Here is a 27137-nt window from a genome sequence, read left to right on the forward strand (position 1 = left end):
AGAGAAGAAAAGAGTGATGTATGTCATTAATAAGTAGTGCTGTGTCTTCATGTTAACAGTGATTCATTTTAACACAGAAGAATGTGGCTGTGATGAATAAATCAAAAAGCCTACGGTCAGATTAATGTATGTATGTGATGGGTTTGAGTTTAATGTAGAAAGACAGAAGCGTGATCATGTTACTGGTAATGTGCATCTACAGAACTCTCACAGCACTTTTAAAGCACAATAGTAGTTTGGATGCTTATTGTAGAAGAATATTCAAACAAGATCCACAAAGGAATCTAAATCTTGTCTGCTTTATCTTCCTTCATTCAGTGTGATGTTCTGATTGGACAGGAAGTGTTGCTTGGAGATGAAAGACTAATGTTTAATTTACTAGACATGGAATCCAGACTCTAAAGTCATGACCACACAACCTCATCCTCATATTACCTGCATTCCAGTCTCCCCATTCAACGCATTCAATAATTACCACACGAAACATTTAGCATTGCTGCTAGTTATTTATTATATATCTATATTAAGTGGATTGTAATTATATATAATTATAATATCATATTAATTAACATTTAATTATTGATTTGAATTCCTCCGAGATTTTGGTCCATATTGACATGATAGCATCACGCAGTTGCTGCAGATTTGTTGGCTGCACATCCCTGATCCGAATCTCCAGTTCCACAACATCCCAAAGGTGCTCTATTAGATTGAGATCTGGTGACTGTGGAGGCCATTTGAGTGTAGTAAAGTCATTGTCATGTTCAAGAAACCAGTTTGAGATGATTTGAGCTTTGTGAAATGGTGCGTTATTCTGCTGGATAGCCATCAGAATATGGGTACATTGTGGTCATAAAGGCATGGACATGGTCAGCAACAATACTCAGGTAGGCTGTGGCGTTTAAACGATGCTCAATTGGTAGTAAGGGGTCCAAAGTGTGCCCACAGAATATCCCTCACACCATTACACCACCAGCCAGCCTGAACTATTGATACAAGGCTGGATGGATCCATGCTTTCATGTTGTTTAGGCAAAATGCTGACCATATAATCTGAATATTGCAGCAGAAATTGAGACTTATCAGATCAGGTAATGTTTTTCCAATCGTCTATTGTCCAATTTTAGTAAGCCCATGCGAACTGTAGCGTCAGGAGTGGAACCCGGTGTGATCTTCTGCTGCTGTAGCCCATCTGCTTCAAGGTTCGACATGTTCAGAGATGCATTTCTGCATACAGTACCTCAGTTGTAACGAGTGGTTATCTGAGTTACAGTTGCTTTTCTATAAGCTCAAACCAGTCTGGCCATTCTCCTCTGACCCTGGCATCAACAAGGCATTTTCGCCCACAGAACTGCTGATAAATTCTCCTTTTCTGTCCATTCTCTGTAAACTCTAGAGATGGTTGTGCATGAAAATCCCAGAAGAGCAGCAGTTACTCAGACCAACCTGTCTGGCACCAACAACCATGCCATGTTCAAAGTCACTTTAATCACCTTTCTTCCCCATTCTGATGTTTAGTTTGAACTTCAGCAGATGGTCTTTACCATGTCTTCATGCCTGAATACATTGAGTTCCTGCCATGTGATTGGCTGCTTAGATATATGCGTAAACGAGCAGTTGAACCGGTGTACCCAAGTGGCCGGTAAGTGTATATATTACAACAATTGCAGCTCTTTTTATTGGTTTTACGAAAATCCCAATCATTTGTGCACTATTTTCCCCAAAGACAACAAACAAAACTCTGCTATTTGTTAAATTCTCAGTTGCACTTGGAATGTTCTCAATTAGCCCCAATAAATATTGTTAATAAATAAATGAGTTAGTCACACACAACACAGGAAATGCCAATTGACAAGAAAAAGAAGAATGGGAAAAGGAAGAAATGTAAGAGTGAGAGATTTTGGAGAGGAACAGTGGAAGGGGTAGAAAGAGACGAGGGGAAAGGAATATATTGTATTGGAAGAGGAGATGGAGCCAGAAGAGCTGAGGATGTAGAAAGAGGGGTAGAGGGTGAAGAGATGGTAGAGTGGAAGGCAATGGTATTAGTGCAAAGAGCAAGAGAAGAATATATAAGACATGGACAGAGGGGAAAGGAAGAGCAAGGTGTAAGAGGAGGAAGGAGAGATAGAAGGATAGGGTACAGACAGGTTTCAAATGAAATCAGCGCCACCCTAATTGACCATGTCATAAATTAAGGTCTTTCCTTGGGGGAAGCTGGACAGAGAGTTTAGCCCAATATAAACATTGTGCCACAGTCAATGTCCCTGGACAACAAGTGCTGCAATCCAATGGTGTTGTGGCACACAGCGCTGTCTTGAGGATGCACAAAACAGAAAACTTTTTCCAATGTAACCATTCAGCACAGTGGTTTGAGCATCACCCACATTTCAGGATGGTGTTCCTTCCAGCATATTCTCCTCTTGAAGATGGAAATTATATGATCACAACCCTTACAACCAAGTAAGGCCCCGATCACACCTAACGCGTTTTTTCAGGTTCGAAAGCGCGAGGCACACAGCACTGCCCCATCACACAGAACAAGCAGTGCGCTGCGTTTTTTATGTTGCTAGGCAACCACTGAAACAGCTGTCCTGTCAGTCAAGTAAACGTCAAATCAGCCTTTTATTAACTTTATTTACTTTCTGTTAACATTGTGGTAATTACGGTTCGTGAAGTCGTTAAGCTCCTGGTAACCCGCGAGAGCACCACAAGTTTATCCTCCATCATCGCACTCTCCGGGCGTTCAAGCAACTGTAGCTTTCGTCACTAAAACGGAAGGCCCGCCTCTCCATTCATTCGATTGGACAGTGGTAAAAAACGCAATGACGTCGGGCGCTTTTTCCGCTCGAAGTTGCTTTTTTTTCAACTGCAAAAACGTGAGGCGCAGCAGGCGCATAAACAGCGCGCAGAACGCTCACTGCCATAGGAAAACAATTGAAAAAAGGCGCCTCGCGCTGCAAAAAACGCGTCAGGTGTGATCGGGGCCCAAGTCTTCTTCTAGCGATGGAAGAGGCCTGTGGAGAAGTTGAGGCATCAGAATGGATCCAGCATTCACTGCTTTTTTCCCCCACAACTCGTGAAAATTTATGCTATGATGTTGATGAAATTCTTTGACCAGATGTTAATGAGAGGCAATATCTATAAGGTTAACTGATTCAATGATTGCAGTACATTTATTTATATTTTTTTATTTTTGGGGGGTTAAAATTAATCGTTTTACAACTAAATTCGTCATTAAAGAACTTAGAAGAATACGATTAAAGAACACGAAAAACATGTATTTTCATTCATGTATTTATGTATCTACAGCTGAATTTGTTATCAAATCTACAGAGAACACACTTTATAATAATTTTTGATAAATGCATTACTAGAATAAAATGCAGTGCTTCATTATGCAGTAAAATTGAACTGTTAGGCCAACATAAGAGTGTGTTTCGAGCTGTGTTAATTGTTTTGAGAGCAACTACATTCATTTGGAGAAATGTGTCAAATCGATTGAGAAAAACTAATATATAAAGCTTTTAAACTGACTAAGCTTACGTGTATTTTTTTAAGCTGTTTGTAAACGTGTATAAATTATTATTTAAATTAAGTTGATTCACATGCATTGATATACTAAGATTTATAGAGTTTAATGCAAACTCTGGGTCAAACCCTGGTTTGACAGAGAACATTTATACCGAGCGTTTGTATGTTTTTGTCAACTCTAAATATAGCGGCACCCAGTCTCCACTAAAAGGCTGAGTAGAGGGAGTAAAAGCTGACGCGTTTCAACCGCAAATCCAGGTGGTTTATTGTAATAATGAAGAGAACAGCAGTACGTTGAATGATGACGGTAAAATAAGAAAATATGCAATGAAAAACAGAAAGTGAGCCTCCCAGCTACTCACCCCCTTCCTCCATGCTATCCATATGCAAACTAACAAGTAATATGCACCTATACCAAGTGACGTAACAAACTGGAAGTAAAAATTTCACAATAAAAGACATCAGCATACATGGCACCTATATTCCAGCCCCTGATTATTACACTAAACTTACTCTGAAACTCAGAGTTTGTTCAACAAGCTTCATGCAACAGGCCTGTGATATTCAACAAGCCTTTAATTCAAAAAAATTATGTTGTTTCTCATTCACAAAATAATCCATGATTAAAATAATCCACATTCACCATAAAAAATTAAAGAATACAAATATAATACAATATAATATATAAAATAATAAACTAAAAAATAACTAAAAATTAAAGATTTATATATTAAAAAAGATACATTATAATGTAAAAATTAAAAGTGAAGACTGTATTTTTCAATTTTAGATCAAATCACTGATAGAAAATAATTAGACAAAAAAGTTTGATGGCAAAAATGTTATAGTAACTGGCTTATGATGCTGAATTTAAAATATAAATTCAATATAGAAGTAAATAGTGCACTGATCCACACTACCAAAAAGCCGAAAAGAGAAATTATTCTCAGTATCTCTTTCTCATCGGATCCTCTTTTATTCAGACAACCACACAGACAAACACTTAACACACTATTAACACACTATCACACATTGTAGGCTTTGGCAAGGTAAGTGTGAAGTGAACAATCTTATTCCACACAGAGTGAATACAATATACTACATCTTCACACCTCCATATCTCCTTATGTTCCTTTCACCCACCCTCTCTCTATTTGTGTCTGTGGGTTGTTTATTATTGCTGGTATAAGCAGATGACCAGGATCTTTGTGAACATGAGAACACACAATCTCTGATTCAGGTCAGTGCAGTATCATGGGAATGAGTCAACCCTTAGAAATTGCCTTTAGCAAAAGGAGAAGATACACATGGATGATTTCTTCACACACACAAACATCCAGAGTATGACTTTTTAAACATTACATTTTCTTACCTTATACACATAAAGGCAGCACAGGATGTTAGCCATTCACAATACAGTATCCATCCATCAGTCAATCTACAGTATACATTAATGCTCCACAGCTGTTCTTCAGGACTTTAAGCATCCAGTGGCGACTCAATCAGTGTTATTTTAGTAGTATTTATATACTATTATAGTATTTATTAACATTTTTAATTACATTTTTATATTTACAGCTTTAATTTTAATTGTAGTTTAATTTTAGTCATTTTTTTACGTGCTTTTTTCAAAATTGTATAAGCTTTTTTCTATTTAGCTGTATTTTTTCAGTGTTATTTTTATTACTTTTATTACTATTACTTTTTTTTGTGTTTTTTTTTTCATTTAATATTTTTATTTTATTTTATTTCAGTCTTATTTCAATTACTGAAAATTATTTGTAATAGTTTTAGTTATAATTTTGTTTAATAATAACAACAATAGACTCAACACAGCAACAAATCTGTTCATAGTACATAAGTACAACACAGATTTGTCCCAAAATTGCATGCACGACCTTTGCCATGGGAAGCATTTTCTATTAAAATTTAACAACCCCTTTTTGCTACCCAAACTATGTATTGCCATATGGTTAGATGCATTATTTTGTTCCTGCGGTCTGTGACCCTATCAGGACAGACCTGTGACTCAATTTTGGGTCATAACCCACTAGTTGAGAAGCACTGATTTAATGTATAAACACAGCACACATAGTACACGACAGTATACACACTATTGTTTTTCATTTTGCTGCTGATTCAAGCAGGGCAGAGTTTCAACATAAGAACAGTGATTCATGCTGGGAGAACAAATCTATAAGCAACACTAACATGGAAACCCAGCGAGAGAAAGGAGGGGGGCATGAGGACAGAATAAGACAGAGAAAAACAATACAGCAGGCTGATAGGATGAAATGAGCAGAGACAACAGGGAATAGCAGTATGTGTGTGCCTGTGTGTTTTACACTTACAGGGTTGAGCAGGACAGTCAGAAACAGCTCTCCTCCTCGTATGCTTTTGTCCAGTTCTTTAGGGCCTCCCGGATATTCTTTATAGAAGATGGTGTGTGTGAATAAGCCGCATGTCTGACGGGGCAGCACCTGCTCACACACACACACACACACACACACACACACACACACACACACACACACACACACACACACACACACACACACACACACACACACACACACACACACACACACACACACACACACACACACACACACACACACACACACACACACACACACACACATAGAGTTTTAGACTACAAAGGTTTTTAGTCAACACAGTTCAAACCCTGCTTTGTATTCGAAAAAAATTATATTCTTATGGTAAATTTATAAAACTCTGTGACATTTATAATTTAATACTCCCAGTTTCAGTTTTACACATAACTTTTTATTAAGTCTCATGTCAGTGTATCTGCATTCAGGTGTTGCATGGAGACAACTTATATATTCATCCATTCACTTCCTGTCTGAATCAGTCAAAGAAAACGGATTCATTTCTCAGTGGGAAAAAGCTGAATGTTTCAATAAAATATGTGCCAAACAGGCAAAGACAGACAAGAAGAAAAGAGAATAAGAAATATACTGTGACTCAATGTGACAAAATTACTTCTTGACAACAACAGAAAAGCTCTGTCTCTTTTTCTCTAGGGTACTTCTCCAACTACAGTAAAACATGTTATATGTTTGTATTTTGACAAAATAATAGCTCTTTTCTATGTAATTACAAAAAATGTGGACTGAGGAATTCAGGTTTCAATATAAGGATACCAAAGTATCAAAAAATGTAGTCTACGAGATTCGTTGTGCCTCTGAAGTGTTCTGAATGTATAAAAGAGCTTTGACTGAGAAATTCAGGTTGTCATTCAGATCGACTGAAATTCAGGTCATCATTCACTGTTGTCCTTGAATCCTTGCAACATGGTTTCCAAAAAATATTAAGCCTCAACTGTTTTCAACATGAATAATAATAAGAAATGTTTCTTGACCAATCAGCATTTTAGAGTGATTTCTGAGGGATCATCTGACTAAACACTGGAGTAATTGCTACAGAAAATTTTGCTTTTCCATTGGCTTTTCCACAGTAAATTACATTTTAAAATATATACTGTATATTCAAAATATATGAAAATAGAACAAAGTTTATCTTAAATATTAACAATACTTCACAGTATTACATAGGACACTTTCGAAAACATCTTTTTTTGTATTTTTTTTTATCTTACAGACAGCAAACTTTTGACTTGTATACTGTACTCTATGTCCGCATCCTTGCTCTGTGTGTGGCAGTCAGACAGGTTGAGAGTTTGCAAGGAGCAACAGAGTCCATTTCTCAACACTGTAACAGTGTGTAAATATCAGAGAGGCAGCTAGACTCCTCCAGCAAACTGCTAAAACAGCAAAATATAATACATTAACATACCCACTAACACACTGGTCTCTAATGCACTGATAAGAGCTTTCATCACCCATATGCTTGTTTTCGGACTGCTTGACTGAGCTGGAACAGATCTTTGGGACTCTGTCCAATCTTTCCATCTAACTTAAACCTAATTGCTTTTCCCGCTTTAACATCTCTCTCTGTGTTTTATTGCAGAGTATTGTGTGGCATGCGTGCTCAACTAAACGTGTTCCATAGCTGAAACTACGCACACACACACTTGAGGGGCGCAGCACAATTGTATTGCACGCATGTGGCCTTGATTTAATATTTTAATCTACGCCATCTCCTAAAATTCAATTCCAGTGCAAACACACTAAACTGCCTGTCCCACCAGAACGCCTGGGGAATTTATGAGACTCTATTCATGTGCTCTGTCCTTCCCGTTCCCTTTTCTGCCACCCACCTCCCCTGCTCTTTTTTCTCATTGAATGTAACTTGCCCTGTCAGTATATTATTGTGGTGGTTTGTGAAAGGAGCAAATAGTTCTATGGCGAGTTGTCGGCTTGCTGTATTGCGGAGCCTGTAACAGTCTGACATGCTTCATAGCTCATGTTTAAGCTCCATGTATCCACCACACTCATCATTCAGCGCTCTGGATCTCTGATCTGAGACCTGTCGTGCTCACACAGAGGAGGCCATTAATTAGGCCGCAGGTGTCCGAACAACTGACCCAAAACCTTTTCGGTGCATCCTCTAAATAAAAAAGCTAGGGACTAGTGCTCACTAACACCTCCTCTAAAATATCTGCCTTTAGCTAGATTCAAAACACTCTTAAAAAAGCTTAAGATGATGATAGCTAAATTGCACGTGAAACAACAGTAATTTGAGTTAGGCCTGCCAACGCTTGTTCTTTTGTATTGTGAATGAGAAAAAGTGACACATCTCCAATTCACTAGAAAGAACAAAGAATAGAACATGTAGTGGGCTGGTGTTCTAACAAAAGAGAGTACTCTAATTTGTTTCTCTGAAATAAAAAAATGAAAAGTCACAAGTGTTCATAAGAATCAAATAACGGGCGCATTAATTCTTGCTGTTTCATAAGAGTTATGAAAGATATTGCGCTGCATTTTAAGAACTCATTTTCTTAATCAGTTTTTTCCCCCTCATTAAAATATCTAAACAGCTTAAAATTGCAAAAACGATTAAAAGTTGTTTCTTTTTTTACCCCAATGGCAAATTGCTTTTTCTTATTTCAAGCATAAATCTAACTAAATTGAATAAAGTTTAGGCTTTGACCTAAAAAAAAATCCCGATTTGCCAGTTAGGTAAGACAAATAAAATGAATTCAAGAGATGTTGTTATATATAATCTATTATCTATCATTATGCAAAATTTTACTTCTGTATTTGATCATTTACTGTACCTCATTCCTTGTTCCAAATGTATATGTATGACTTTCTTTCTTGAGGAGATTTTAGGCAGAATGTCAACATCTCCATTTGTGTTCCACAGAAGAAAGGTTAAGGACATTACACGAGGGCAGAATCCTGCATGGGTCCTGTTTGGTAAACCTGCATCTGTCCCTACATTACTTAACAGAACAACCGACCCGTTTTCCGACAGCAACGCTAATTTAATTCCATACCCAACCCGTTTGACAAAGACTGTAAGCCGAACCGCAGCCGCATTAGAATGCAGTTGTCTCTCTTAAAAACATTGCTGTTGGTCCTCTCAGCAGCATGAAAAATAAAACGTATTCAAATTGTGAATAGACTATATACAGAAAGCGAGCAAAGAATGATCCCTATATAATCACTGAAGCTGTCAATCACTTCAATTCAGCGTGATTGGCTATAATGCACAACGGTGCAAAACTTCATACCACGTTACACTGAATATACGCCCACGTGCAGGACTGTAAATTATGACTAAACTTTAATTTTAAGGATGGACTAAAGGACTAAACTATGCTTTTAGGAGGAATCTTCAGATAACCAGAAAGCCTTGGACCAGAAATGAGAGACAGAGACAGCAAAAAGCTATTTCAAAAATTGATTCAATGCTGCAGTTAGGGACATCTAGTCAAAATCAGTGTGTGTGTGTACCACTAATAGATTTGACTGTGGTGAATGCACTATGGGGTATTTCATCTGAGTCCCAGTGTGTCATCATTAATTCTTTTGGAGTGTGTTTGTGTTTCATTGATTTATAGCTGTTCAAAGCTGTTGCTTGTATTTTGGCAGTCTCTAACAGGCAAGTCTCACTGCATTTTTCACACGACACTACACAAAGCATGAGGCGGAGCCCCATCCACAATCATTGATGTTGTGTATGAAAGTGTATTATTGACAGCTTAGCATACTAGCATATACTTAATGTGTGAAGAAAAGTTATTTTGGTAAGCTACAGTAGAACAAAATATGATAACACTACAGTTTAATCAGACATTGAGAAATAGGGTATAGGATCTTTTCCATCTCTTATATAAACTTTCAAGTGTATGATATATTGTTTCCTGCGAATCTGATCGCAGGAAAAATGCATTTTATGCTACATTAATTATTTGTCATACTTTTTTACACCACACAGACATCTTTCAAAGCGTGTCCTCTATATGAACCGTACCATGATGTTGTTATGAATGAATCCCTTGCGGTGACGTGCAGGTTTGAGGTGTGGGTATTCCTCAGTACTGGTCACTCGTATCCCCCATGCTTTCTTCCAAGCCTCATACAGCTGAATATGGACTGGATAAACACCAGAATGATGAGGGGCCACGGCATATCCCAGATCTACTGGAATACCATGCTCCTGTAATGAGAAATACACACCAATAAATATAGTTTATATTTGGATGTCAAGCGCAAACTCAAGCATAATACAATCTTTCATAAAAACACATACACAGGGATGTGTTTAAGTAACAGAGTACAGATGTAGCCTACTTAGAAGTGTATTACTACAGTGTATTGTATACACTGGAGTTATAGTTTAGTCTTAACTCCAGTCTTCAGTGTCACATGATCCTTCAGAAATCATTCTAATATGTACTATCTATTGTTGCAGGTTATGACCAAAAAAAAAGAAAAAAAAAAAGATTTAGATTGATGAAAAAGACTGTTGCATGTCACGTCTGGTTAGAACACATTGTGATATATACATATTTTTATCTGTTGAGTGCTTGAGAAAACAAAATAACCAAAAATCCCTTTTCTCAGAAACAGACGCACACACATTTATATAGCTGGCGTTCTCCTTAACACACATCTTCAGAGTTACACAGAGCTACCTCAGAGCTATTGATTCAAGACTTTATGATTTTTTATGAAAAATCCATTTTCATTTTTAAATTTCTCTAGGCTAACTAATTAAAATCAGATAGGTGAGATAATAGACGTCTAAAGAACAGCTGAGTCGATAACTGTATTTTGAGGTGAAATTTCAGATTTAACTTCCATATCATGAGGATCCAGTAATCCATAGAATTTCCCTCAAGAGATTTTGTGCGCGCGCACACACACACACACACACACACACATACAGAGAAAACCACCCACATTCTCCATCCTCTCATGTACACTCATCTGTTAGCTTAGCTGCACAGCTCTGATTTAATCAAGCCCCCAAACCAACAAAGGCAAATCAAAGCTGTCTTCTCTAGATTATCAAACTTCTGCTCGTGGCCCATTAAAATTCTCTGTCAGCTTGACTCTCACAGTCTCTGCCCTCTGAGCTGACAGACACTAGTCTGTTTAACTCAGCGCCCAGAGTCAAGCGCATGCTAACTGCTTGACCTTGGTCACTCATGTAGGAGATTTTTCATGGGAAAGTTTTGAAGTTTGCTATTTGTTGATTGCCACAGATTTTGAGCAGATCCTAATGTCAGCTCTAAAATTGTATTAAGGAAACTAATTTTATCAATTTTTAATGGTTTCATTTTTATGTTACATTTCATCACCCTACATTTCTTTTCTTCAATAGTTTGTTTCACTCGGATGCACGTCACAATGCAGAAGAAATAATCTGTCACTATACTTCCATTACATTGCAAAACAACACACACATACACGTTTATATTTATATCATGTTAGAGAATTTCCATTGGCATCTATTAATGATATTTTCTACTTCTATATTTTCTATTTTCATAATTTCTGCATATTTAAATCTTAATTAAGGCATTATTTAGTATATTTATTGAGCTTTTTTTCCTTGCAGGGACTGTTGGCTGCTCCCCAAAATGTAGTTGATTTCAGGTTTTATTATCCTTGTCAGAACATTGGTCCTCATAATGTAGGAAAAACCTGAACCATAAACACATAGAGACATTTGAGGCACTTTCCTATTTTAAAATTGAAAATCAGGGTCTGCGACAAAAACAATCATGCTTATTGAATAAATGAATCATGTTTAAAATCGGCATGAACCAGAAGATGCGAAAGTATTTTCTTCCATATCGTGACATATATATGTGAGTGAAACGGCTTCATGAACAAGAAAATTTGTAGTGCGGGACTTGATTTTGTCCATCAGGAATTGATTGGATCGTTGAATGGTTGTGGTTTGCTATTGCTCTGATCTCATGTGAGTAACAGGACGTCCCACCTTCATGCCAGTAAACACATCATCAGAGAAGAGATGTCGTTGCAATTAAAAATGATGAGAATACATACACTAAATACAACAAAAAAGTGATGAACAGCATTGTTTCATTAAATACTTCGGTATAAAAAGACGCACAATAGCACCAGAGACTTATCTTCTGAGCAAATGTTTGAATATGTCAATCGTTTAAAAAAAATCTGGTTCAGTTTCGAATCACTAAAGCTGTAATTCGGCATTGTAGAAGAACGTTTAGGAGAATATGAATGATTATTGCCTCAGATCTAAAGCAAACAATGTAATGCAGAAACTGTGATGCAGTGCTTTGTCACACTACATTAGTACTGTACTTGTTGGAAAAAGTAGCTTGATGCTACTGAAAATGTAGTTAAAATGGTAGATAGTTCCTTGCCAAAACAGTTAAACACAAACATACCCACAGTGAAAGAGATATTAGCCAACTTGAGTTCTAATATTTCAATTTCTTAGATGGATAAACACACTAAAAGCCACTCAAAGTTCATTGTAATATGAAGGCCTCTTTAAAGATAAAGACGAAATGATATTGAAAACGATAATGGGGGTGAGGGATAAACGACAGAGATAATAATACTATAGATAAACCAGACTATTGTTTTCAAAAGAGCTTAGTTAAAACTTAATTTTAGTCACATTTTTTAGCTAAACTGCTCAAGCCGTGGCGCATGACTCAAATTATAATTTAGCTGGCGGTTATGCTTTCAGACAGAATCTGTGCTTGTTTGTGACTTCCAGCAGGGGCACTTTACGCTCTGTTGTTTATCACTCATTCCACTGTTCACATCACATCGCTGTTTTTCTAATATTCAAACTGCCAAATGACAGTGATTTTAACATACAGCCTAACAGTACAGATGAAGTCTAGACAGCTAGTGAGCACACAACCATCTACAATACCTTGCTGTGCATTTACATATACACTATAAGGACGAAAGTATTGGGACACCTGGGGCCCTATTTTAACGATCTGAAACGCAAGTATCAAGCGCAAAGCGCAAGTAACTTTGTGGGCGGGTCTCGGCGCTGTTGCTATTTTCCCGGCGGGATAAATGACTCTTGCGCCAGGCGCTATCTCAAATGGGTTGGTCTGAAGTAGCTTCATTATTCATAGGTGTGGTTTGGGCGTAACGTGAAATAAACCAATCAGAGCGTCATCTCACATTCCCTTTAAGAGCAGATGCGCTTTTTCCATAGCGGATTGCTATTGTAACGGCGGATTTGCCAGGCGCGCGCCAGGAGCGGTTCACAGCCAAGGAGAGCAACGCTCTCGTCACGGCCGTAAAAGAGAGAAGTTACATTGAAATGGAGAAACCCACCCAAATTAACTTCAGTTAAACAGGCGTATGATAATTTGGGTAAATGTGTAAGCTAGATGTATGCTTTTGAAATAAATTGTCTATCTATCTATCTATCTATCTATCTATCTATCTATCTATCTATCTATCTATCTATCTATCTATCTATCTATCTATCTATCTATCTATCTATCGTAATAATGTATGATTTGCAAAAATGAAAACTGCTGCTTCTGTGTAGATGAGAGAATCAAAGTGTATGCGCGTTGTGCACACGCTACATTGATTATGGCCAAGCATGCGCCCTTAAAATAGGGCATGAATAACATGTGCAACGCGCCACTGACTTTAAACAATTTTTTCCTGGTTAGTGGCGCAATTGTTTTCTTAACCTGCAAAATAGCAAGAAGGAACGTTTGCGCTGGAACACGCCTCCTCTTTGCGCTGAACCGCCCCCGGGAGCGCAAGTGTATTTCCTAACTTACCGACGTGCTTCTGTGGAGGGAAAAGTCCGCTTTGCGCGGGTGCAAAATAGGAATGATACATGCGTCGGTGTACAAAGTCACTTGCGCTGGGTGCAAGATAGGGCCCCTGATCTTTACACCAACAGCGATGGCATCACATTCTAAATACATACAGTATGCATTAATATGGTGTTGGTCCCCCTATTTCAGCAAGAACAGCTTCCACTCTTCTGGGAATGCTTTCCACAAGATTTTGGAGTGTTTCTGTGGGAATTTTGTGCCCCATCATCCAGTAGAGCATTTGTGAGATCAGACACTGACGTTGGATGAGAAGGATGACTTGCAATTTCCATTTCGGTTCATCCAAAAGGCGTTTGATGGGGTTGAGACCAGGGCTCTGTGTGGGCCAGTCAAGTTCTTCCACACCAAACTCTTCCAGCCATGTCTTTATGGATCTTGCTTTGTGCACTGGGGCACAGTCATGCTGGAATAGAAAACGGCTTTCCCTAAAACTGTTCCCACAAAGGTGGAAGCATAGCATTGTCAAAAATGAACAGGCCCTTACCATTATCCCTTCTCCAATCTCCACCAAACTTTACAGTTGGCACAATGCAGTCAGGTATGCAATGTTCTCCAGGCATCCGCCAAACTCAGACTCACCCATCAGAATGTCAAACTGAGAAGTTTGATTCGTCAATCAAGTTTTCACCAAGAACACGTTTTCACTGCTCCAGAGTCCAGTGGCGGCGTGCCTTACACCACCCATTCGATGCTTGGCATTGTACTTAGTGATGTGAGGCTTGCATGCAGCTGCTCGGCTATGGAAACCCATTCCATGAAGCTCCTGCTGCACAGTTTTTGTGCTGATATTAATACCAGTGGAAGTTTGGAACTCTTCAGCTATGGAATCAGCGTTGTCAGTGTTGGCGACTATTACACACCATGCGCCTCAGCACCCGGGGACCCCCGAGGTCCTAAATGCTTCCACTTTCCAATAATACCACTTACAGTTGACCATGGAATTTCACGAACTGCAAAGGTGGCATCCTATCACAGTACCACGCTTGAATTCTCTGAGCTCTTCAGAATGACCCATTTTTTCACAAATGTTTACAAATGCAGACTGTACAGCTGTGACACCTGTGGCAATGGGTCTGACTGAAGACCTGAATTAAATAATTAAGAGGATTTTCCCAATACTTTTATCCATATAGTGTATACATGTTTTAAAACATTTCTTGCAGTAACATACAAAGCGTACTTCTGAGAGCAAAATGAAACAAAATAACTGACCAAATTGTATCAAACGTGCATGAGTGGCACTGCACAGCACAGCACAATGGATGGATAGTTTACTTGCACGACAGTTTATTTGTTCACTGGATCATGAAGATATCCTCTCTAACGGTTCAGCTGCAGTGTTTGGCTTCCAAACAGCTCATAACTACATAAAACAGGCTGTGTGATAATGAGGAATGCCAATGATCACCCCTTAGTGTGCCAGCTTACAGCTAGATTATTTTTCTTTGAAATTCACTTAGAAATCTGAATGTTTCTGTCATGTCTTATAGGGCATATATATATATATATATATCATATATCTGGCCCGTTTTATAGACAGGGAAAGGCATACAGGGAAAGATAAGGAGCAGAAGAGTAGAAGGGATCAGGAGATGGAATGAGCCGGATTTGCACTTTGGTTGCTCGCATCCATTTACAGTATGCGTGTCACTCTGTAATACATGAAGGGTAAATATATGTGTCAGAGTATTACATTCTGCTGGAAAAGTGTCTTTGAGTGTGGCATGAGAGTGCTGCTTCACAGAAAAAGGGGGGCAAATAAATGCAGGAGTGTTGCTGAGAGATAACTAAGTGAGAGCACACACACGCTCACACACGCTCACACTCTTCCCCGTTCATGTGTAGGTTTCAATGATTCTGTCAAAATCATAAGAGGCACTTCTCTATTTGAGCAACAACTGAAGTCTCAAAGCACCTGTAAAACATGCATAATTAGTGTTCATTTTCTCTCAGTAAATGACACATGACTCGCTGTCGGGCTAATGGTTCCTTAGGTGAATGAGTATTTTTCACTGGATATGATAATACCTGGATGATGGTTTTGTTCAGTGATTGTGTAAGGGCATGTAAAAAGTGTAGTTTATCTCACCAAAGCAAAGTCTTTGTTCAGGATCATCTGTTCCATCAGAGAGGATTCATTATGGAAGAGATGAGGCTGCATATGACTCCACATATGAGGAAACCACCAGAACTCATCAACATATTTCAACAACAGATCATCTCCATCATCTTCCTCCTGCGTACCTACACAAACAAACATTAGCATATTGGGTATTTCTTTTGGGGCAGTGGACTTTTAGAAAATAAACATTCCTTAATAAAAAATCCTAAATTCCTAAAACTCTCAGTTTCTATATTGACAGTTTCTAATGGCATCATGGAAGAATGATCGTCATTTCTACCACAGAATATTTGTTTTGTTTAATAGCATTCTGAGGTGAAAAAGATGGTGATGGAAATATAATTTTAGAATAAATTGGATGACTCTTTTGTTTTGCTAAAGTGAATTTCATAGCCAGCATGTGTTCTAAATGCAATGAAATGTTTTACATAATCTGACAAAATTAGATTTGATTGGAAATGATGCCTTTTTGACTTGATTTTTCTTCTGGGTTTTTTTTGTTAGTTTTCTTCACACATCATGCATACATTCATCTCAAGCAGACTCTTCACTAACACACACACACTTGTATATGAAGTTTACGTGGACTCTCCATTGAATTGAAAAGAAACACCGTTTGGTATGTTATTTTAAGCCATTTGTTTTATAAGAACACAGGAAGTAATACCTATGGCATTATACACATTTGTGTCCTCATAAACCATATATACACAAGAACACACACACACACACACACACACACACACACACACACACACACACACACACACACACACACACACACACACACACACACACACACACACACACACACACACACACACACACACCAAAACTTAAACGCATACAAACTTTTTTTATTACTTGAAATAAAATAAACATTTACTGTATTTTATTTCAGCTAGTTGCCAAGGCAACATTTCTCATTTTCAGTTGAAGTACTAAAATAAACGAAATAAATTAAAACTGAAAACTAAACCTAAAAAAAGAGACATATAGATATACAGTATTTACAAAAAAGTAGGTGGGTCTTGGCCAGGATAAGCTACAATTTGCAAGGGTATTCAGCAACAACAATAAAACATTTGATTATTTAGTTATCCACACAAACACACACATACACAGCTCACAAATAGAACATAATCTCCAACATAATGAACTAGAGAAACTTCAATGTTGCTATGGCAGTTCTGTTACCATGCCAATCAGAATATTACAGAACTAATCATGCATGTTATATGAATTTTTCCCATTTATGTTTTAACACCGACGCACATATGCTACACAGTTACCTGTATGGAAGAATTTCCCAGAAAATCCCAGGTTAAAGGTGAAGTTGGAGACATAAGACCTCAACGTGTTCTGTGTTTCCAAAAGAGCCTAAAAAAGAAAAATGTCAAACATTAGATTTGTCCATATGTCAATCAACAATAATACACATCACAATATTGAACTATTTTGCATTAACATTATGAAGTAGTATATATGCGCGTGGTCTGTGTATATGCGTCTAAGGATGTGATCGATCTTTCAAGGATGAGTAATGGCATTTGGGTTTGGCAGGTGCCTCATTGCAGCAGTTCCAATAAAACAGTCTCATATATTTCTAGCCTAAGACACCATGCAAATACAATCAATATCTGTCTGACAACTGACAGCGAGTGTGAGCGTGTGTGTCACTGTTTTGTAGGATATATGGTAATATCGCAGAAGGCAGGAAGGGGCGTGTTGGCTGACTTAGACGGTGTCATCAAGTCATTACTCACAGAGCTCGGGAAGATATGCTGACACACACTCCGGCACACAGGCAGACACACACAGACGGGACCCAGGAGACAGGTGTAATATATTTGATTTTATCCTCCAGTGAGAGTGTGGCAGTTATCCCTGATGACATTTTGGTAATTAATTCTATTTACATTCAACTAAACAACTGCAAAAAAATCTGCTCAGGTACTCGCATCTTTGTAATCGAATCAGCTCACCCACGTGAGGGTGCACCAGTCTATGTGCGTTTTGCATTTTAACCTAATAAAGTGGCATTTTGATCGAGCGCTCATTAATTTAAAATGATCTGGCCTCACAAGCAACTGTCATCTAATTCAATGTTCATGTCGTAATGTGATATTACTAAAACTGAGGCTTTTGATGAGATGCCTTTCTGAATAATGAGTGGAGTGTGTTATGTGTCTTACGGGAGATACGGCCTCATGTTTGATGGCTTATGGCTCAGCGTGCAGGAAAAAAGGTAAAGGAGAGAGGGAAAGATGAACCTGTGAGTACATTAGCCCACCTCTTGTATCCAGGTAACTGGACATGTTTTTGGTTATTTTGTCAAAATTTACACTGGGCAAAGTAATTTCAAATCTTTACATTTAATGACTTTTGATTGTTTCCAGCAATATATATTTATTTAAACCAATTTATTGCAATAATGGCTCTGTTAATGGCATTTGTAATTATTAGAACAACATAAAGGAGAGGTTTTTTTTATTCTGGCAAAGATTTTAGTTCAGTTATGTTTTTATTGAATTTTTTTTTTAGAATGTTTGGAATTTAAAAGATTTTTGACTTTTGGTATTTGCAGTGGTATTTTATGTGGTTGATTATGTTTTCATCAAAAATTATGAGTATATGTTCACCCAAAAATGAAAAACTTCACCACTGAGTCATCACTCACCCTCATGTCGTGCCAAACCGTAAGACTTTCATTCATCTTCGAAACACAAATGAAGATATTTGAAATGAATCAGAGATTTCTGTCCCTCCATTGATGCAACTACCAATTTGACGCTTCAGAAGGTTCATAAAGAGATCGTAAAACTAATCCATATAAATCGAGCAGTTTAGTCCAAATTTTCTGTGAACTAATCCTTTAAGTAACAAAAATGCTCAGTGTCAAACTCTGAGTGATTTATTTTAAGGTATAACAATGTAAATAAAAGAAAGCACATAGGAAATGTATTATATTGTAATTAATAAACAGATTACAGCTAAGAAATAAAAGATTTAAGAAATAATGTATGTGGAATTTTATTTTATTTGAAAATTATCTGTTCATCCTAAACTTATCTTACCATGAGCGATGGTGCGTTTAAGTCAAGTCGGAAAGATCGCATATTTACAAGTTTAACACTATGAACGCCACAACAATGTCGTAAATAAGATTTTCTTTAAGCCCGGATCTTTACGAGTTGGAGGCGTGTCAGTAAGAAATGTGGCGGAATACTTAGGTATTTAGCAGGGGCTTCATAAATTAATTAAAAACATAAAAAAAGCAAAACACATCTGATGCACATTCTTTGTTCTTCCTTTTAGAAGTAGAGGAACCTTTCTGTATCTTTGTGTAGTTAATTAAGAAGTACACCACCATCTTGCTCCAACGAAAGTGACTTGAACGTACCTGACGTCTTAAACATGACTTTCCAACTCGTAACTATGAACTTCCCAGGAGGATCTGAATGCACCACAACACAACAGCCAGTGAATCACATTAAAAAACATTGGTTTGTGGCTTTCTGTCATAGACTTGTCATAGACATAGGTCTTATTTGATCCAATTATACAGTTGCCTGGAAAAAGTAGCTCTATACTTTTCCTCTCTCTAAGTTTTCCTTGTATAGGAGACAAACAAACTTTACCTCATCTTACCCTTCTCTCCTCTTTATATAAAGAATACATAAAAGGTATTCAGTGGACAACAGTGAAAGGTAGATGGGACAAATACAGTTGCAGGAGCGAGAGAGAAGAGTGCAAATAAAAGAATGAGAGACAACACATTTAATATTGATGTGGGAATCTGGGATTTTGGGAATCTGACATCATAAGATAACAACGCCAAACCAGAGTGCAGTAGAGATGGGAGGGGAATGACAGGATAAGAGGAGAGAGTGAACCTGAAATGGATGACAGAAGGAAAAGAGAGAGAGACAGAGCTATTCTAGGATATTTTTACAGACACAAAGTTTCCCGTTCTTTCAGCATGCCGTGACATGCGCGCACAATCAGGTACACGCATAAATCGCACAAGTCTTCCAAAACACAAATCTAAAATATCAAGACATGCCACAAACATGTCGGAAAAGTTGTACTGAAACTTCCTCAGCTCATTTCTATAGTCTGCACTATCCACCACTGTCAGGTCCTCTTGATTAAAATGCAACAAACAGAGCGAAATTAATTATTTAAAGGTTAGGTTTTAAACAGCTCTGTCTTAAATCGATTCCTTACGTTTACTGAGCACACTTCAAAAGAGTGCATATGAATCATTAATGCATTAATAAGCCAAAGAAGCAGCTTCATAATGGCATCATAGTTCTGATGCTTCATGTCAACTTGGCGATTCATTGTACGCTGTCGTAAAAGTCTAAAACAGTTTATTTTTAAGAATCTGTGTTTTATTGTAATTTATTGTGACCAAACCCTCTATGTGCTTTAACCCAGTAGGATATTCTTGTTGGCTCTTGTTTTGAGGTTTGAAGGTAAGTTGAGCATTTTATCAAACAGTCATCTGACTCTCACTCCAGAGGTAGTTGGTTATGGTTAGGGTGTTGATGAAGTTTGGCCTATGATTGGTTGGTAAGAAGGTTGTGTCTGGGTCAATCTGGGAATCTGTCCTACCTGACACACTGCAAAATGTTCACATTTATCACAACAGTTTTGCACAAGGTGTGAAATATGTAGTTTGAACATCTTATGAAATTTAATATAATTAATTTATATTATATTATAACAATACAATATAATTTCATCCACCCCAATCATGAGTCATACTACTGACATTGCCTGAACTGTCTAATATATAAATGTGAAATTATCGTAATTGTCATGGAACAAATCTAGACAATAAACCTTTATTTGAAATGTGAGAGTTGTATTTGCCACACTGAAGCCTATCAAGAGTATTGCTGAATAAATGAAAACATTTCATTTCATTTAAAATATGCTAACATTATCATTTATTGAGGCAGCGTATTTATTAAAATATTAGCTTTTAATTTTTAAAAATGTAACCACAAATGTTATGACCAAACTTTCAGAAGCACAAGACCAACCCCCAAAGACAGGAATTAAAACAAACAGTTCATATTTGTAATTTAATATTTATGTAAACATAGCCTATTTATTTGTTGTTATTCCACAACACTGGATAAGCTTTATAAAATATAACTATTTTCTAAAATATATATTTACTTTTTCTAAAATATATTTCTACATCATTTTTCTTGGCAGTTTTCTAGCATTCACAAAGCACACAAGGGTTGAGAACTTATGGTGCCAACATCAGCCACTATGAATGGGTATTTCTGCCAAGATTAGGATTGGCATCACTTCTGTGGCCTGCACTAATCCAGATGCTGTGCCTGGATACTTGTGGCACTAGAAGCTTCCAGAAAACACACACGTACACATAAGATTCATTGCCACTCTTACAAACTGTCTTTGCCAACTTCAAATAGAGATCGCATCGCACACAATTAAGCTCATCAACCTATTGTCTTTGGTTGACCAAAAATGCCTTAGATGAACTGAAGTAGAATCACTCATTTGAATTCATTTATCAGCTTCAGCCTAATAAGTAACCACATATATGCTCTGATCCAGCGAGCTAGTAATCAGACAAAGTAATCAGAGCGTAGAAAGATAGGGTTTCTCAAGGAAAGTGCATTCTACTGACTTTTTCTCCAAAGAAATTTAATCAGTGCCCTTAAGACGTAATGGAGAGATGCATAATTCACTTGCTCAGTACAGGTGTGCAGTATGGACAGTTTCATAAGACTTTTTGCAGAATTGCCTTTAACTGCAGGCAATGTTTAAATAAAAGTTTTTTTTTTTTTTTTTGCATAAAATAGAACCCATTTATATAAAGTTAGAGAGTTTATTATAAAACATTTTTGAAATGTAATATTTAGCGGCTCCTTCTCCTGGAGGCAACACTATGTGACAATGGGAAGAAATTAATCAAAGACTTTGCCAATGATGAATATAAAAAACGATCTGCTACATGACAGAAACCAAATGAAAATGGCCTTTATTTTATTAAATGTTAAGTAACTACTATAAAGGTAGATATTTAAAAACATCTGATTAACAATCATGGCGTTCTTCATTAGATTAATATCCATTATACTGTAACACAATGTTGCATCGAGGCAACAAAGATCTTTAAACAACGCCTCATAACACATTTAATTTAGAACGTTAAACATTTTCAAACGTTAATTATAAGTCATTATTGAACCTATTATTATTCTCTTATGCATCATGTGTTTACAAAGTAAAGAAAATGTGATTGTTACTCATCAACAGAGGGTGACTGTGCAACAGAGGGTTAACAGAGACAGAGAATAATTCCAAACGTTTCCCCAAAAACTATCCAACAGTACTGTATCACTAAATTCATGGTGTTTAGATCCTCATAAAAGAACAGTGAGGGGGAGAAATGGACTGATAAGCAGAGTTAATCAGATTGACTGTTTTTTATTAGACTGCAGAGAGAGCAAATGATATTTAAGGATTGCAACCACAGCTGTGCTTCCTTTCATTACATACACATATGCAGACGACCCTCTGGCGAGGGATAAAAACACACATCCATGACAAGACGAGTGTATGTTTATCACTCATTCTTGATTTCTTTCTCCCTTCAAACTCACTGTCTTCTTCTGGGTTCTTACATTATCTCTTCTTATCCTTCACACTTTCATATGAATCTGAATGTTATTCTGTTTCACTCCTCTCTTCTAGCGACTCTCTGCTGACATTGAGGGCCGATCAGGGAGAAGATAGAGTGACAGAGATGCATGTTAATGACCTGAAAGCACTGATCGATTCCTCACTGGGGAGAGATAGAGAGAGAGGGAAAGAGGGAGAAAAGAGTGAGAGTGGTGGAGGGGAGGAGGAGGGGACCTGTTGAAATGCTGACAAATAGCTGAAGACATCTGGGCAGGCAAGAAGACGAACATGCCCCCAGAGAATGACAGAGAGAGAGAGAGAGGGACAAAGAAAGAAAAAGACAGCCATTTCTAGAGTTTTGTTAGCAACATGTTTCTTAAATACAAAAATTACAAACTATCTATCTATCTATCTATCTATCTATCTATCTATCTATCTATCTATCTATCTATCTATCTATCTATCTATCTATCTATCTATCTATCTATCTATCTATCTTATCTACCTATCTATCTGGTTTACCTCAGTTCATGTTAGGTCTGTGTTTAATGACTTTCTAAAGCCAAAAAGCTCAACACAGTCGGCTGTGGATCAAATCTGCTTTTTAAAGGCAGACTGTGTGCATATGTGTACATGTGTGTGCGTGCACCAGGGGAACCGGGAAAGGCTCCACATGTAATATTTATTGGACATGAAATCATTGCTTATTCCTGAGGCCATAAGAAAAAAGAGCATGTGCATATACAAGCCATTAATCTACCTCGGTGAACCCTTCAGATTACTGAAGAAAAACAAACAAACAGTTAAGTCTGTCATTTAGTTTTTTACGTGTGTGCATTTTTTATTTTTGGAGAATACAACGGGAAGAAGAAACCATCTAAATCATGTAGAGTTGTGTGTGACATTGCACTGGTTCCTGGGACCAGAAGTGGTTTTCCTCAAGGGGGCGTATGGAGGCTCAGAAAGCTGAATATTCTTGTAAGCTGTGATTAAAAAAAAAAAATAATGTATTCACTATCTGGTACCTGAGGTATAAAAACACATTGCCATAAAATATCACGTGCTGATTTCTTTTATAAGCAGTTTGAACAGTAATTTATTTATTATTAATTTTTAGTTTACATTTACTAATCTCAGCAAAAACACAAATTTAGGGATGGCATGCACTTTGTTTCAAGGAGCACCATTGACAAAATTAGCTTTGTTTAGTGTGCAAGGAGACCCGGATTCATATCCCAATCTAGTGGATACTTTTATTTTTTATATACTACAATAAACTAAACAGCAAGTGATTACATGCATGTTCTTATGGAAAACCGCAATTCTGATATGTGAAATTCAATCATTATTAGGGTGACAGGTGATCCTGTCACCCTAAAAAAAAATTCTGCCACAGCATTTTATACTTTTTGAACCTACAGTAATCATGCAACTTTATTATCAAAAGATACAAATATTATTTTCCCTTGGAAGTTGCATTCAAAATCCACTTGGCTCAGAAATTTGAGGAGGCACATGCCTATACTCAGTTTGAATGGACATGATTTTTCTGATGCTGTTACTATTATGTCGTGTTCAGAGATGTAGGTGTGCACATTTTCAAACAAACTTCAAACTTTGCAAACAAACTTTTCTTCAGGAATCTGAGATCTATGGCTGCAACCAAAAACACTGCATCTGAACTGAGAAGCAGGAAATGACAGCTATGCATTTCGTGTTTGTTTTCGTGTACACTTGCTGACTCGGGGCATCGAAACAAGACTTTAACACATCCGCCCAAAATGCACAAAGCACTTCCAAGCTCTTTTTTTGGGTAAGATCTGGATTAGAATGGGCATGAACTATGATACAGACGCAGAGAGGAAGGGCTCGATTAGATAAGCCATGTTTTTTTTAAGCAGGTAAAAAACAGGGGCGAATGCTAGAGCTTGTACATTTTTATTTATATACAAACAGCAGGGGGGAAGGGGGATAAGAGGGATAAGAAGACAAAAATAAAGGTGAAAAGAAAAGTAAGGTTGGCAAAAAGAAATAATCCCACACAAATACCAAACATATTGTTGTCACAGCAACACTTCTTTCTCAGCAACACGGCTTACTGTTTCCCCTTCTTTTTTCCGTCTCTCTTTCTCTATCCATGTATATTTACACGGGCATCTTATCAAAATAGCACAACTTTATTTAACGAAACAATAACCTACTACTCTATTGGGCCAGAGCTGTGCTCATATACATATGTTCCCATTACTGATGAATTGGGATCTCGCCTGAGGGCCTAATCACCTTCGAGTGTAAACTAAATAAGCCAATGGACATTGGCGTGCGAGATTTGCAATGGGAACTCCGCCCCGCACATATCCTGTACAAGGAGGCTACTCGCTACTTGTGGCCAGTACACAAAACCTCTCAAACTTGTTAGGTGTCGCCCAGTCCGCAGCTCTACAAATGTCTGCTAGCGAGGCGACGTGTGACAACGCCCAGGAGGAGGCAAGACTCCGAGTGGAGTGAGCCCTCGCCCCAAGGGGGCACGGCTGGTCTTGGGCCTGATATGCAAACACTATGGCGTCTACTATCCAGTGGGCAAACCTCTGCTTGGAGACAGCCTTTCTCATCTGCTGGCCTCCATAACCGACATAGAGCTGTTCTGAGGTTCTGAAGCTCTGTGTTTGGTCAATGTATAGGCGCAAAGCAGGAACAGGACAGAGCAAAGCAAGGGCTGGGTCTGCCTCCTCTAGGGGAAGCGCTTGCAGGTTCACCACCTGATCCCTAAAAGTAGCGCTTATTCAGTTCTGACGTAACGTCTCCATTCCCTCCTTCAGGGAATAGGGGTTACATTAGTAACCTAGACGTTCTCATGCCTTGCAAACTTTAACATTTCTTTTTGCCATGAATTCACATTGTTCTTACAAATTCTGCTGATTGACAGCTGGCTAACATAGATAATGTTTCATCGAATATTTGAGAATGATTTTTAGTCTTGGAAATAGTAAAAGTAAAAAAAAAAAAAAAAGTACTGTACCCCCCCAATATGATTCATTTTAGTAAGTCAGTTGCTTTCAGACTTTAATTTAATTAAGTGTTAAAAAATTACATTGACTGATTCAATTATAATTTACATATTTTCTATAGCAAAATAAAATAATTAATTTAGTTATGGTACTGCTGTTCATCACTATGATTTAAACTCATTTATTTAAATTATGCTGTTTTTTTGTTTTATTAGTTTAGTTAGTGTAATTTTATGCATATTAATATACTAAGGTTGATGCCCTAACGGATATCCTTTGTTTTTGTTTTATCCTTAGTACTGAATCATATCCAGTAGGCTAATTATATCATTTAAAATATAATGTTACCATATCTTTAATGTAGTTAGATACATTTAATTATTTATTAACTATTTTTATTAACTCTTTCTTAAGGGTAGCTTTAAATGATGCGTAGCTTGGCATGTAGCTTCCCCAATAAAGCTCATAACGTGTCAAGTGCGAGAGGACACACATGTGAGTGTGTTGTTGATGTGAGTGTGCGGCTGAAAATGAAGACAGCTGCTTAGCAACCTACGTACCCTTTTAACGGAAACACACACACACACACACACCAGCTCCATCTTACTCAGAGCAGAAATATCATTGGATCAATACTTTCTGAAAATAGGTATGGTGTGTGAGTTTTTCTCTGGTTGCTCTGTATTTGACCTCCTGAATCTCAGATTTAACATCAGACTGATGCTTCTATTTCAATCTGCTCTAAAAGTGTCAGGTTCACGTGACTTTTAAACTACCAAAATTATTGCACTGTTCACAATCACATTATAGAGCATTCTTTAAATCTGTCATCTTGCTAGCATAGCAGAGCACACACAATCAAGCACTGACAAGGTCCACAAATTACACAATCTCTGACCTGGGGCTTTTACCGATAAGCAGAGTCTGTTTACCTACCAAAATAAATAAGAAATTGCCAATGAACTTGGGACTTGCCAGAAATGCAAAGGAGCAAGTGGCTGTCCAAGTTGGTGTGGCAGTGTTTTTTTTTTTTTTTTTTTTTTTACATTTTCTTAGATTAGAGAGGAAAGAGATGGTATTGGAAAGGACAACAAGCAAGTTCAACTGTGCCACATGTTGGGAGCGCAGACTGCAAGGCTGATGTGTGATGTGTGTACTCAAAATTCTTGCTTGTATTCTTGCTTCCTTCACCTTCAACCTTGCCATTGGCTAGTCAGCTACAGTAGTACACTGCTGTACAATGTTCTAATTGTTACATACTGATAATATCAAATGTGAAGGTATCAAAATGTATCCAAATTTTACAGTGAATCACTGAACAAATGCAATTAAATATTTAGCATATTTATAACCAAAAAGACAGTTAGTTCCACATTTAAGCTATTTTATTCGCAAACAGCATGAACCACCCACAGTCTGATGCGTATTGCACACAAAACTGGAAAGCACTTGCTCAATCTGGCAAGCTCTAATCTGACAACTTTAGGGAGTAAAGGCTCACAGGGTAGTTTATCAGTCCTCAGGGAAGAAAAGTCATGTTA

The 27137-nt window shown here is 37.5% G+C and overlaps 1 protein-coding gene across 2 annotated transcripts in view; it reads right to left on the reverse strand.

Annotated features, from left to right (window-relative positions):
- The window catches only part of ndst3 (N-deacetylase/N-sulfotransferase (heparan glucosaminyl) 3), a 60456-nt gene that overhangs the window by 22733 nt on the left and 10586 nt on the right, over window positions 1–27137 (reverse strand). For both annotated transcript variants that reach the window (XM_082164674.1, XM_082164675.1), the window contains 4 exons: window positions 17206–17293; window positions 15881–16035; window positions 9936–10121; window positions 5882–6010 (listed from right to left, as the gene is read on the reverse strand). In XM_082164674.1, the coding sequence (XP_082020800.1) occupies window positions 5882–6010; window positions 9936–10121; window positions 15881–16035; window positions 17206–17293 (558 nt within the window). The remainder of the gene's footprint in view (window positions 1–5881; window positions 6011–9935; window positions 10122–15880; window positions 16036–17205; window positions 17294–27137) is intronic.

Source organism: Leuciscus leuciscus, assembly GCF_965113295.1.
Source record: "Leuciscus leuciscus genome assembly, chromosome: 3".
Classification (NCBI taxonomy): domain Eukaryota; kingdom Metazoa; phylum Chordata; class Actinopteri; order Cypriniformes; family Leuciscidae; genus Leuciscus; species Leuciscus leuciscus.